Raw genomic sequence first — 14,645 nt, forward strand, 5'->3', positions numbered from 1 at the left:
GTGTCTTTCCTTTTTTGAAAACAGTGACTAGGAAGAAAGGAGGCAAATGTATGGAATTGACGTGAGTTAGTGTGGTAGCTAATGCAGGATATATACTCTAGAGTTTTTTTTTGTTTCTCTGTTTTAAGAGTAATACATGTGGCCGGCGCCGCGGCTCACTAGGCTAATCCTCCGCCTAGCGGCGCCGGCACACCAGGTTCTAGTCCCAGTCGGGGCGCCAGATTCTGTCCCAGTTGCCCCTCTTCCAGGCCAGCTCTCTGCTGTGGCCAGGGAGTGCAGTGGAGGATGGCCCAAGTGCTTGGGCCCTGCACCCCATGGGAGACCAGGAAAAGCACCTGGCTCCTGGCTCCTGCCATCGGATCAGCGCAGTGCGCCGGCCGCAGCGCGTCGGCCGCGGCAGCCATTGGAGGGTAAACCAACGGCAAAGGAAGACCTTTCTCTCTGTCTCTCTCTCTCACTGTCCACTCTGCCTGTCAAAAAAAAAAAAAAAAAAAGAGTGATACATGTGGTTGGTATAAAGAAAATACTTACATTGTATAAAGAAAATTATTAAAGCCTTCCCCATGATGATAATTTCATATCCCAGAGAGATCACTGATAATATGTTGAGATATATCTGAGAGTTTTTTTTTTTTTTTGACAGGCAGAGTGGACAGTGAGAGAGAGAGAGACAGAGAGAAAGGTCTTCCTTTGCCGTTGGTTCACCCTCCAATGGCCGGCGCGCTGCGGCCGGCGCACCGCGCTGATCTGAAGGCAGGAGCCAGGAGCCAGGTACTTCTCCTGGTCTCCCATGGGGTGCAGGGCCCAAGCACTTGGGCCATCCTCCACTGCACTCCCTGGCCACAGCAGAGAGCTGGCCTGGAAGAGGGGCAACCGGGACAGAATCCGGCGCCCCGACCGGGACTAGAACCTGGTGTGCCGGCGCCGCTAGGCGGAGGATTAGCCTAGTGAGCCGTGGCGCCGGCCTATATCTGAGAGTTTTAAAAACTCGTATGTAGGCCAGCGCCACGGCTCAATAGGCTAATCCTCCACCTGCAGCGCTGGCACACCGGGTTCTAGTCCTAGTCGTGGCGCCGGATTCTGTCCTGGTTGCTCCTCTTCTAGTCCAGCTCTCTGCTATGGCCCGAGAGTGCAGTGGAGGATGGCCCAAGTCCTTGGGCCCTGCACCCTCATGGGAGACCAGGAGAAGCACCTGGCTCCTGGCTTTAGATCAGCACGGTGCACCGGCCGCAGCGCGCCAGCTGCAGCGGCCATTAGGGGGTGAACCAACGGAAAAAGGAAGACCTTTCTCTCCGTCTCTCTCTCTCGCTGTCCACTCTGCCTGTCCAAAAAAAAAGAAAAACTCGTATGTAGCGTATGTAGTGTTTTTTTTTTTTTTTTTAAGATTTATGTATTTATTTGAAAGGCAGAGTTACAGAGAGAGAGTGAGAAAGATTGTTCTTCTGCTGGTTTGCTCACCAAATGGCTCCAGGGAACTGGATTGGAAGTGGAGTATCCAGGACTTGAACCATCGCTCATGGCATTCTGGCGTTGCAAGTGGTGGGTTAGCCCCCTGCACCACAACATCAGTCCCCTGTTATTCTTTCTCATATGAGTCTGGACTTCAGAGTTTTCTGTTACCCACCCATACTTTTGTATGCAGCTATCCCCTGGAAAAATGTACCTATCTACATAAATGAGACTTAAGAAAAAGCTATTAGTTTTTATTTATTTGAAAGGCTGAGAGACAGAGACAGACAAACAGCTTCCATCCATTGGTTTACTCCCAAAATGCCCAAAATAGCAGGCCAGGCCGAAGCCAGTAGCCTGGAACTCACTTGCTGCCTCCTAGGATGTGTAAAATTGGAAGGAAGCTCAGCTGGAACACAAACCCAGGACCCAGTTTAATATATTTTTTTTAAGATTTATGTATGTATTTGAAAGTCAGAGTTACACAGAGAGAGAAGCCTTCCATGCACTGGTTCACTCCCTAACTGGCCGCAAAAACCAGAGCTGGGCCGATCTGAAGCCAGTGTCCAGGCCCAAGGACTTGAGCCATCCTCTACCAGTCTCCCAGGCCACAGCAGAGAGCTGGATTGGAAGTGGAGCAGCTGGGACTCCAACTGGTGCCCATATGGGATGCTGGCACCGCAGGCGGAGGCTTTAACACAATACACCACAGCGCCAGCCCTCCAGTTTAACATTCTGAGAACATGTCTCAGTCAGAGGTCTCATAGGAAACTAAACCACCATTCTTTATTTATTTTTCAAAGATTTATCCATTTACCTGAAAGAGCCACACAAAGAGAGGAGAGGCAGACAGAGAGAGAGAGAGAGAGAGGTCTTCCATCCGCTAGTTCACTCCCCAGTTGGCTGCGATGGCTGGAGCGGTGCTGATCCAAAGCCAGTAGCCAGGAGCTTCCCCCAGGTCCCCCATGTGGGCACAGGGGCACAAGGACTTGTGCCATCATCCACTGCCCTCCCAGGCCACAGCAGAGAGCCAGACCAGAAGTGGAGCAGCCCAGCCTCAAACTGGTGCCCACATGGGATGCTAATGCCTCAGGCCAGGGCATTAACCTGCCATGTCACAGTGCTGGCCCCCACCATTTTTTAAAAAATTTGTTTTTTAAAAAGTTATTTTTATTTTGTTTGAAAGAGAAAGTGTGTATGTGTGCGCGTGCATGAACAGAGAGAGAGAGAGACATATTAGGTCAGTTTGAAACTAGGAGTCAGGTGTTGTACAGTGTAATATTTTATCCATTTTAGTATTTTCTCTTTGTTTTGTTCTAGTACTATTGGTTGAACTCTGTAATTAACACACAATTATTCTTAGGTGTTTAAATTTTAACTGAAAAGTGATCCCTGTTAAATATAAGAGTGGGAATAAAAGAGGGAGGAGACGTACAATTTGGGACATGCTCAATCGGACTTGCCCCAAATGGTGGAGTTAGAATCATGCCAGGGGATCCCAATACAATCCCATCAATGTGGCATGTACCAATGCCATCTCACTAGTCCAAGTGATCAATTTCAGTTCACAATTGATCACACTGATAGGTCTAAGAATCAAAGGAATCACACAAACAAGACTAGTGTCTGCTAATACTAGCTGATAGAATAAAAAAGGGAGAGAACGATCCATCATGAGAAGCGGGATACACAGTAGACTCATAGAATGGCAGATGTCCTAAATAGCACTCTGGCCTCAGAATCAGCCCTTAAGGCATTTGGATATGGCTGAAGAGCCCATGAGAGTATTTTAGGCATGGAAAGCCAAGACACCCTGGAAAAAAAAAAAAAAAAAGAAGAAGAAGACTTAAATGGAAGATCTCTGTGAGTGAGATCCCAGTGGAAAGAATGGGGCCATCAAAGAAGGAGGTACCTTTCTCTGAAGGGAGGAGAGAACTTCCACTTTGACTATGACCCTGTCAGTGTAAGACGAAGTTGGCGAACTTAAAAGGCTTCCATAGCCTTGGTGACTCATGACTAGAGCCTAGGGAGATTACTGACGCCATAAACAAGAGTGTCAAATTGTTAAGTCAACAGCAGGAGTCACCGTGTACTTACTTCTCATGTGGGATCTGTCCTTAGTGTGTTGTCCAATGTGAAGTAATGCTATAACTAGTACTGAAATAGTATTTTACACTTTGTGTTTCTGTGTGGGTGCAAACTGATGAAATCTTTACTTAATATTTACTGAATTGATCTTCTGTATATAAAGATAATTGAAAATGAATCTTGATGTGAATGGAATGGGAGAGGGAGCGGGAGATGGGAGGGGTATGAGTGGGAGGGAAATTATGGGGGGGAAGCCATTGTAATCCATTAACTGTACTTTGAAAATTTATATTTACTAAATAAAAGATAAAAAAAAAAAAAGAAGCTAGGGGTCAGGAACTCAGTCTGGGTTTCCCACATGGGTGGCAGGAACTCCACTACTCAGCTGCCTCCCAGGGTGTGACTTAGCACAAAGCTGGAATCAGTAGCCAAGATGGGACTCAAACCCGGGTATTCTGATATGGCATGTGACAGTCTGAAACTGTGACTTGACTTCTGCACCAGTTGCCTGCCCCTAAATCATTTTCTTTAAAAAAGGATGTAACTTTTCATAAGCAAGCTCTGCTTCCTGGCTTTGGCCTAGGATAGTACAAAGTACTGCTAGGAAATCCAGAGAGTTCTGATAGTCTTAGTAGTAGTAGCTGCTTTGTTCCTCATTTTTATCACATTGGTTCAAAGAGCTGAGACGGTAGCTATTTGGGGGAAAGGCCAGAGGGAGTTGGCTTTCAGGATTTGGGGAGTCTAGGATAATGTTTCTCACAGTGATTCATAGCACTTGAAATCAGAATTGGCATTTAAAGATGTATTTGTTGGGTGGTGGTTACTAAAGATGTAGATTCCAGGGCTGCCTCTCCAGTCTTCTCAATCAGATTCTGTTGGGTATGATCTAGGAATCCAATTCTTATGTATCCTAAAGATTGGAAATATATTGGTCTAGGAAACGTGAAAGTATATGATGGAAATGAACAGATGGGTAGGAGGAGGGTGAAACACTTGGTTTTTTTTTTTTTTTTTTTTTGACAGGTAGAGTGGATAGTGAGAGAGAGAGAGACAGAGAGAAAGGTCTTCCTTTTTTGCTGTTGGTTCACCCTCCAATGGCCGCCACAGCTGGCGTGCTGTGGCCGGCGCACCGCGCTGATCTGAAGGCAGGAGCCAGGTGCTTCTCCTGGTCTCCCATGGGGTGCAGGGCCCAAGCACTTGGGCCATCCTCCACTGCCTTCCCTGGCCACAGCAGAGAGCTGGCCTGGAAGAGGGGCAACCGGGAAAGAATCCGGCGCCCCGACCGGGACTAGAACCCTGTGTGCCGGCGCCACAAGGCGGAGGATTAGCCTATTGAGCTGCGGTGCCGGCCTTGATTTTTTTTAGAAGATTTATTTCTCGCCTGGAGAAAGTAATTATGAGATAGTGCTGGAGGGACTTACTGACATAAGATCGGCTGGGTAGATGCTAACTTTTTTTTATTTTTTTTTATTTTTTATTTACTTGAAAGAGTGATAGAGAAGGAGAGGCAGAGACAGATCTTCTATCTACTGGTCACTCTCCAAATGGTCTCAAAGGCCAAATCTGGGCCAGGTTGGTGTCCCATGTTGGTGGCTGGAATCAAAGCATTTAGGCCATTATCCACTACCTTCTCAGACACGTTAGGAGGAAGCTGGATTGGAAGCAGAGGAGCCAGAGCTCGAACTGACTTTCTGATACAGGATACCAGCATTGCAAGCAGTGGCTTAACCCACTGCAGCATACTGCTGGCCCCAGATGCTGACGTTGTAAATTGGTCAAAAAATAATTAGACCCAAAGGGCAGAGTCTACAGTCAAGATGCTGAAGGTTAAGCTGAACTCAGAAAGAATCCTCCTAAATGTTTCTCAGCATCTTTGCCAAATGGATTCTCTGAGAATAATGTTTGCTGACCCGTTTGTATGCTGCGAACAAAAGATGTCTACTGCAGTTCTTGTATTCAAACAGATGGAGTCTAAACCTGTACATACTGCCCATGTCTCATTGTGTCTTCTTAGAACTGTCATTATTCATCACTGCTAATGAAGAACGTGCCATGCCAGGGACTTCTGCATCCCAAATCAGAGTGCCTGGATTGGAGTCTCAGCTATGCCTCTCATTCAGTTTTGTGCTATTGCACACCCTGGGAAGCAGCATGATGGCTTGAGTGCTTGGGTCCTTTCCATCCATGTGCGGGGATTGTGTTTGGGCTCCTAGTTTCAGCCTGGCCCAGCCTTGGCTATTTGGGGAGTGAACCAGTGGATGAAGGAGTTTTATTTTATTTTATTTTTTTAAGACTTATTTATTTGAAAGACAGAGTTACTGAGAGAGGGAGAGACAGAGAGATCTTCTGTTGCAGTTTCACTCCCCAAATAGCCACAACACCTAGGTCTGGGCCAGGCTGAAGCTAAGAGCCTGGAACTCTATCCAGCTATCCCACATGGGTGGTAGGGGACCAAGCATTTGGACCATTTTCTGATGCATTTCTGGGTATATCAGTAGGGAGCTATATTGGAAGCAGAGGAGCCAGGTCTCAAAGCCCATACCAGCTTCTGACATTGCTGGCAATGGCTTAATTAGTTTGTTTGTGTGTGTGTTTTTTTTTTTTTTTTTTTTTTTTTGGACAGACAGAGTGGACAGTGAGAGAGAGAGAGAAAGGTCTTCCTTCTGCCGTTGGTTCACCCTCCAATGGACGCCGCGGCTGGCACACCGCGCTGATCCAATGGCAGGAGCCAGGTGCTTATCCTGGTCTCCCATGGGGTGCAGGACCCAAGCGCTTGGGCCACTGCACTCCCGGGCCACAGCAGAGAGCTGGCCTGGAAGAGGGGCAACTGGGACAGAATCCGGCACCCCGACCGGGACTAGAACCGGGTGTGCCGCCGCCGCAAGGTGGAGGATTAGCCTAGTGAGCCGCGGCGCCAGCTTTAATTAGTTTTGCCATAAGATCTCTGTCTTTCTGTCTCTGTCTCTCTGATTAAAAAAAATGAATAAATGAAAAGATCAAACCAAAAGAACCTGCCAAAAAGATACTTATAGAAAGTTCTAGAGCCGGCGCCGTGGCTCAATAGGCTAATCCTCCACCTTGCGGCGCCGGCACACCGGGTTCTAGTCCCGGTTGGGGCGCCGGATTCTGTCCCGGTTGCCCCTCTTCCAGGCCAGCTCTCTGCTATGGCCAGGGAGTGCAGTGGAGGATGGCCCAGGTGCTTGGGCCCTGCACCCCATGGGAGACCAGGAAAAGCACCTGGCTCCTGCCAGGATCAGCGCGGTGCGCCGGCTGCAGCGGCGGCCATTGGAGGGTGAACCAACGGCAAAGGAAGACCTTTCTCTCTGTCTCTCTCTCTCACTGTCCACTCTGCCTGTCAAAAAAAAAAAAAAAAAAAAAAAAGAAAAAAAAAAAAGAAAGTTCTATAAGGATTAGGGATACAAGGATTCTGTTCTTAAGGAGTTAAATAATTTTTATTGGTGAGATAATCCCATAGATAAATGAAAAACATTTGATATATAAATGTCTGTTAACAATGCAAATTAATATAAACTGAATATAAATAGTGAGTAAAGAATTATCAAACTGGGGAACTGGCCACCATCTGCGACACTGACATCCAATATAAGCACTGGTTCCAGTCTCTGCTGCTGCACCTCCAATCCAGAGCCCAATCCAGAGCCCTGCTAGTGTTTCTGGGAAAAGCAGTGGAAGATGACCCAAGTGACCCAAGTGCCTGGCCCTGTCCTGGCTGTTGTGGCCATTTGGGAAATGAACCCGTGAAAGGAGCATTTCTTTTTATTTCCATCTCTCTGTAATCTGCCTTTCAACTAAATAAATCTTTAATAAAAAACAGCAAAAAAACTTGATAGTTAAAGTTTATCAATACAACGATTCTGAATCAAAACTGTACATAAGGGGCCAGTGTTGTGGTTAGGCAGGTAAAGCCACCGCCTGCAGTGCTGGCATCCCATATGGGCGCTGATTCAAGTCCCTGCTGCTCCACTTCTAATCCAGCTCTCTGCTATGGCCTGGGAAAGCAGTAACAAATGGCCCAAGTCCTTGGGCTCCTACACCCTTGTGGGAAGACCCAGAGGAAGCTCCTGACTCCTGGCTTTGGATTGGCACAGCTCCAGCCATTGCGGTCATCTGGGGAGTGAACCAGTGGATGGAAGACCTGTCTCTCTGCCTCTCCTTCTCTTTCTGTGTAACTCTGACTTTCAAATAAATAAATAAATCTTAATTTAAAAAAACTATGTATGTACTTACACTCTGTTTTAAAAGAAGATTTTTATTTATTTGAGAGGTAGAGGTAGAGATAGATTCAATGGGAAAAACTTTTAATTTAGTTTTTCATTAATGTGCTGAAGTCTCCTTGTATTCTCTGTATGGAATCATGCATGTATTTATCTCAATATTTTTCCACAAAAATATATTATCTTATTCTGCCTCTGAAAATTGCTTCTTTTTGTTTACCTTTATATTTTAAAATTTTTTCCATTATGTTTCCTAGAGATTGCTCATATTCAATGAATACATTATTGTAAGGAATTCCATTACTCTCTCTAGGGTAGTCTTTTTGTTTGTTTTTAATTCAGTTTCTTAGTTGCACTAGCCAATTTCAAGTTCTTCATAGTCACGTGAGTCTGGTGGCTACTGTGTTGTAAAGTACATATATCTATGTAGTACATATATTTCTGCCATCACAGAAAGTTTTCTTTAGCACTGATCCACAACGCTATGTGGGGAAAAACATCACCTTAAATTCCATAGTAGAAGCCGGCGCTGTGGCATAGCATGTAAAAGCCGCCACCTACAGTGCCAGCATCCCGTGTGGGCACTGGTTCAAGTCCTGACTGCTTCTCTTCCAATCCAGCTCTCTACTTATGGCCTGGAAAAACAGTAGAAGTCCAAGTCCATGGGCCCCTGCACCCATGTGGGAGACCTGGAGGAGGCTCCAGGCTCTTGACTTCGAATCTTCCAGTTTCAGCCATTGCGACCATTTGGGGAATGTACCAGCATATGGAAGACCTTTCTCTGTTTCTCTCTCTGTAGCTCTACCTTTCAAATAAATGAATAGATCTTTAAAAAAAAAAAAAAAACAAAAAAACCAAAAACTTCCATAATAGGACGCCTTCACAGTTTTATTTATTTATTTATTTGTTTTTGACAGGCAGAGTGGACAGTGAGAGAGAGAGACAGAGAGAGAAAAGTCTTCCTTTGCCATTGGTTCACCCTCCAATGGCCACCGCGGCCAGCGCACTGCGCTGATCCGAAGCCAGGAGCCAGGTGCCCTCCTGGTCTCCCATGCAGGTGCAGGGCCCAAGCACCTGGGCCATCCTCCACTGCACTCCCGGGCCACAGCAAGAGCTGTACTGGAAGAGGAGCAACCGGGACAGAATCTGGCACCCCGACCGGGACTAGAACCTGGTGTGCCGGCGCCGCAGGCAGAGGATTAGCCTATTGAGCTGCGGCGCCGGCCCGCCTTCACAGTTTTTTGATTCTCACCATTGTAGAGATAGTTTTTCATACTTGAAATTGTTATGTGTATATTAGATTATATGGTGCATTTGTCATGCATTATTGAACAGTTATAGAATGGTTACATGTTTACATTTTTAAACAGTTTATTTGATTTCATCTACTTGAAAGGTAGGGGAAAGAAAGAAAATGAATGAAAGAGAAATCTTGCATCTGCTGATTGATTCCCCAAATGTGTGCGACAGCTTGGGTTGGGCCAGGCTGAAACCAAGAGCTCAGAACTGCATTGAGGTCTTCCACTGGGTGGCACAGGCCTAAGCACTTGAGCCTTCATTCATTGCCTCCCAGGATGCATTAACAGAAAGCTAAATTGAAAGAGAAGTATCTGGGACTCAAACCAGTTCTCTGATAGGGGATCTGGGTTTCCTACCTGGGGACTTCACCTGCTATGCCACAATGCCTGCCCCTACATTTTAATTAATTAGTTAATTATTATTTATTTGAAAGGCAGGGAGACAGCAAGAGAGAGATAGATGCAGATAGAGAGTTCTATCCACTGGTTCAATCCCTAAATGCCCACAATAGCCAGGCTGGGACAGGCTGAAACTAGGAGCAAGGAACTCAGTTCAAGTCTCCCACATGGGTGACTAGGACCCAATTACTTGAGCCATCACCTGTTTCCTCTCTTGGGTGTATGTGAGCAGGAAGCTGGAATGTGGAGTAGAGCTGATCTGAAGTCAAGGTGCTCTTATAGTGGGATATAGGCGCTGATTCAAGTCCCTGCTGCTCCACTTCTAATCCAGCTCTCTGCTATGGCCTGGGAAAGCAGTAACAAATGGCCCAAGTCCTTGGGCTCCTACACCCTTGTGGGAAGACCCAGAGGAAGCTCCTGACTCCTGGCTTTGGATTGGCACAGCTCCAGCCATTGCGGTCATCTGGGGAGTGAACCAGTGGATGGAAGACCTGTCTCTCTGCCTCTCCTTCTCTTTCTGTATAACTCTGACTTTCAAATAAATAAATAAATCTTATGCATGCCAAATGCCTGTCCCTCCATTTTATATGTATATACTACTTTATCATATTAAGACATTATAATTTAGTCATCATTTTCTAATTTGGGGGAATTTTAGAAATTCTTTTATTCTCAATGTATTAATTTTAACTAATTTATTTGATAGGTAGAGTCAGGAAGGCAGGGTTGTGGGGCAGAGGTCTTTTATCCACTGGTTCAATCCCAGGATGGCTGCAATGGTCGGGGCTGGGCCAGGCTGAAGCCAGGAGCCAGGAGTTTCTTCTGGGTCTCCCACATGGGTACAGGGTCCCAAGCACTTAAGCTGTCCTCCACTGCTTTCCCAGGTACATCAGCAGGAAGTTGGATCAGAATTGGAGCAGCTGGGACTCAAACCAGCTCCCATATGTAATGCTGACACTGCAGGTGGTAGTTTAACTTACTGTACCAGAACACTGGCCCCCTCATCTATTTTTTTTTAAAGATTTATTCATTTATTTTTATTTGAAAGGCAGATTTATAAAGAGGCAGAGGCAGAACAAGAGGTCTTCCATCCGCTGGTCAGTCCCCAAATGGCTGTAATGGCCAGAGCTACACCGATCCAAAGCAGTATCTTAACTTCTGTGCCAATTACCTGCCCCAACATCTTTGTATAAATAGCTTTTTATAAAAAGTAATAATTTCATGAAATATAGTACTCAAAATGGGTTAATGAGACAAATCATGTTCATTATTTGGCTTTGAGGCAAATTGAGATATTTTTGTTTGATGGACACAAGGAAATTTTCATATTGGAGAGAATGAGTGAGATGAATCAGCTGTGGGAAATGATCTGTGCAGAGGCACCGAGGAAAAAATGAATTATGTAAAAAGTTAACAGTATATACTCTTTTTTTTTTTTTTTTTTTTTTTTTTGACAGGCAGAGTGGACAGTGAGAGAGAGAGACAGAGAGAGAAAGGTCTTCCTTTGCCGTTGGTTCACCCTCCAATGGCCGCCGCTGCAGCCGGCGCACCGCGCTGATCCTGGCAGGAGCCAGGAGCCAGGTGCTTTTCCTGGTCTCCCATGGGGTGCAGGGCCCAAGCACCTGGGCCATCCTCCACTGCACTCCCTGGCCATAGCAGAGAGCTGGCCTGGAAGAGGGGCAACCGGGACAGAATCCGGCGCCCCAACCGGGACTAGAACCCGGTGTGCCGGCGCCGCAAGGTGGAGGATTAGCCTATTGAGCCACGGCGCCGGCAACAGTATATACTCTTTAAGGAGTGAGTAGTTAGCTTAGCAGTAAGATGCCCACATAGGAGTACCTGAGTTTTATTCCGGGATCCAGCTGCTGACTCCAATGTGCTACCACCCATGTGGGAGACCTGGATTGAGTTCTATTCTCCAGGCTTTGAGCTGGTCAGGGACTGTGATTGGCGTCTGTGGAGTGGACCTGGGGGATCTCTCGGTCTATATGTTTGCCTTTCAAATAAATGTTAGAATAAGGAATACATGTGCTATATGGAAACAGATTATTGTGATGTTAAAAATCTAAAGTTTTCAAAAAGAGGTGTGAGTTCAATGTTGGGAATGAGTGTCTGTAACTTTTTTCCCTAGATGAAGCAGATGACGATGATGACCCAGAGTATAATTTCCTGGAAGATCTTGACGAACCTGACACCGAGGATTTCCGCACTGATCGGGCAGTGAGAATCACCAGTGAGTCTGTCTGTGATGAGGCCTGCTCTTGATGGCCCCCATCTACTGTTGTTCACTTTGTAGATGTCAGGGAGTGAAGTTTGTGATTCATCCAGATTAGGACCTTTCTTCTCTATGCAGTTATTCCCATAATTCTTTCAATTTAGGTTATATTCAGAAAGCTTGTCAGGTTTCAGTTGTACATTCCACAGTGATTTATTGAATTCTTACTGCTTGTTGTGGATAATACTTGGGATATTAAGATGAATAAAATATGAGGTCTGTCCTGTAAGTCACTTAGCAGGGGGTACAAACAGAAAAAGTTAGGATACACAGTGACAGGTGGTAAGTACATTTTATATATTCCAGTGGCTTAAAAGGGGATGTCATCCTTAGTGTATGGTATGGAGAAGGGGGAAAGATTTAGGGAAGGGTTCACAAGATGAGATGTTTTATCTTAAATTCAAAGCAGGGACAAGACATGTTTGGGGAATGAGAGAAGAGTATTGCAAATAGAAGAGCCTTTGCCAACCATAAAAATGTAAAATAATAAACTATTTGGAAAATAGTAAGTAGCTTGATATAATTTGTGAATCAATGGTGGTAGAAAAAATAAGCAATGCGCAGATCTTGGAAAGTTTTTTCTCTCAAAAAGCTTTAAACAGGAAGTAATAGGAACTTACTAGGATTGTAGAAAGAGGATTTTTATTTAATCCCGGGTCAGTATATTGATTGGTTGGTTAAAGAGAACAAGATCGGGAGCATGGAAAACAATTTAGAATAACTTGGCTTGAGTCATTTTGTTTTTTTACGATTTATTTATTTATTTGAAAGAATTAGGGAGAGACAGACAGAGGTCTTCCATCTGCTGGTTCACTCCCCAAATGGCCTCAACTGCCAGGGTTGGCCGGGCTGAAGCTGGGATGCAGGAGCTTCATCTGGATCTCTCATGTGGGTGCAGGGGCCTAAAGCACATGGGCCGTCTTCCACTGCTTTCCCAGGCACATCAGCAGGGAGCTGGATCAGAAGTAGAAAAGCCAGGATTCGAACTGGCACCCACATGGGATGCCATCACTGCAGATGATGGTTTAATCAGCTGAGCTATAGTGCCAGCCCTGCTTGAGTCATTTTTTAAAAAATTTTATTCTTAGTTAATTTGCCAATTATTGAAAACATCCAAGTATGTTTCAGAAATCACTGATTTTGGAGGCCTGCACTGTGGCACAGCAGGTTAAAGCCCCAGCTGCAGCACCGGAATCCCATATGGGTGCTGGTTCGAGTCCTAGCTGCTCCATTTCCGATCCAGCTCTCTGCTATGGCCTGCACCCTCCTGGAAGACCTGGACAAAGCTCCTGCTCCTGGCTTCGAATCAGCCCAGCTCTGGCTGTTGTGACTATTTGGGGAGTGAACCAGCAAATGGAAGATTCTCTCTCTGCTTGTTCTTCTCTGTAACTCTACCTTTCAAATAAAGAAATAATGAAATCTTTAAAAATAGAAAAAAATCAATCACTGATTTTATTGAGTATATGCAGGTATTGGAGTAATGTACATAATGTGGAGAAGGCAAAGTTTTGGTTTTTGACGAAGTTATGGAGAGAGCATCATTAAGCATCCACAAGTTTTTACTGTGTGTCTTAGTGATGCCAAGTTTCAGGTCTTGTTCAGACAGGTAGTCTTTAAGCCGAATATAAACTGATTTTTAAAAATCCTAAATGTATAAGGTTAATGATAAGTTTAATCACCTATATTCTGTACAATTACCTTGAGAAAGCAGAATTTTGAGTCTGTCATCAGTTGGAGTGACAATCCCTTTCTGCTGTATTTCTGTATTATGTATTTAAAAGTCACGTGGTAGGAGGGAGGGAGAGAGAGTGCACATGCATATGCTGAACGTTCCTTCCCCAACCCTTGCAGCCCTCCCTTCACCTCCTCCCCAGGTACTCATTAACAGGAAGCTGGATTGGAAGTGGAGGCAGGAATCCATCTCAGGAACTCTGATACAGAATGTGGGCATCCCAAGCTGTGGCTTAACCCTCTGGGCCATAATGCCTACTCCCTCTTCCAGCCTTATATCTTCTATGGATTTCTGGAGTTTCTAAGTCATTGATGCTGTGTTAAGTATTTCAGGTCCACTAATGTGATCCTTCGACACACTGTCGAGACTTGTCTTTTGACTCTGGTACTCCGGGTTTGTACAGGCCAGCCAACAATGAAAAGTCATCTAACCAACCTGTTCTGCATGTCTTCCCACTGGAGCTTAGGCTTAGTGAGAATAGTGCTGTCTCCTGTTCTCATGTATCCCACATATTTAGAACAGAGATTGAGACATGGTTGCTGTTCAGTAAATGACTTTGTCAGATGCCTTGCTGAGAACATTTTTGTCTCCATAGTGTTCCCCCTTATTGCAAAATGAAACTAAAATTTGTGCCAACCGAATACTTTTTGACTTTTTTACAGAAAAGGAAGTGGAAGAGCTGTTTGAAACTGTGAGTAATGCTTTTTGAGTGAGAACATGGGATGGTGAAAGTAGATTGTCCAGCAAATTCTGTCCTTTGGTCCTGGGCTCCTCCCTCCAGAAGTGGGGTCTGACTGAGCTGTTCTCTTTCTTGTCCACCCAGCAAGGAATGTAGTGGGAAGAGAACTTTGCTAACTAGTAAGCTCTTGATTATTTATACGTAGATTATTCTTAGTAAATATTTTCCTTGTAAACTTCTGATGGCCTTTCCTGTAAGTTATACAACCTTAAAAATTGCCAACTAGTTTTAGACCACTCTGAGCCTTTTTCATAAGTTTGTCTCTTAACACATTTCTGTGTGAGAGGTTGATTTTTTTGTTATCTGAATTCTGTCCTTACCATTGCAAATGCCTGAAAGCCTTGTTTCTGGCATATTAGTTATTGCATGTTTGGCCTTGTAAGAGTTCTGAATTAAGGTTATAATGCATTCTGGGTGCCAGAATGCTTAG

At 45.1% G+C, this 14,645-nt stretch overlaps 1 protein-coding gene across 7 annotated transcripts in view; it reads left to right on the top strand.

The window, feature by feature from the left end:
* Nucleotides 1–14,645, top strand: part of LOC100350760 (GON-4-like protein) — a 78,868-nt gene that overhangs the window by 40,174 nt on the left and 24,049 nt on the right. For all 7 annotated transcript variants that reach the window (XM_089299840.1, XM_008264339.5, XM_051857207.3 and 4 more), the window contains 2 exons: nucleotides 11,601–11,702; nucleotides 14,139–14,167. In XM_089299840.1, the coding sequence (XP_089155966.1) occupies nucleotides 11,601–11,702; nucleotides 14,139–14,167 (131 nt within the window). The remainder of the gene's footprint in view (nucleotides 1–11,600; nucleotides 11,703–14,138; nucleotides 14,168–14,645) is intronic.

The sequence above is a fragment of the Oryctolagus cuniculus genome, chromosome 7, assembly GCF_051225735.1.
Source record: "Oryctolagus cuniculus isolate XC-2025 breed Fujian yellow rabbit chromosome 7, ASM5122573v1, whole genome shotgun sequence".
NCBI classification, from domain to species: Eukaryota; Metazoa; Chordata; class Mammalia; order Lagomorpha; family Leporidae; genus Oryctolagus; species Oryctolagus cuniculus.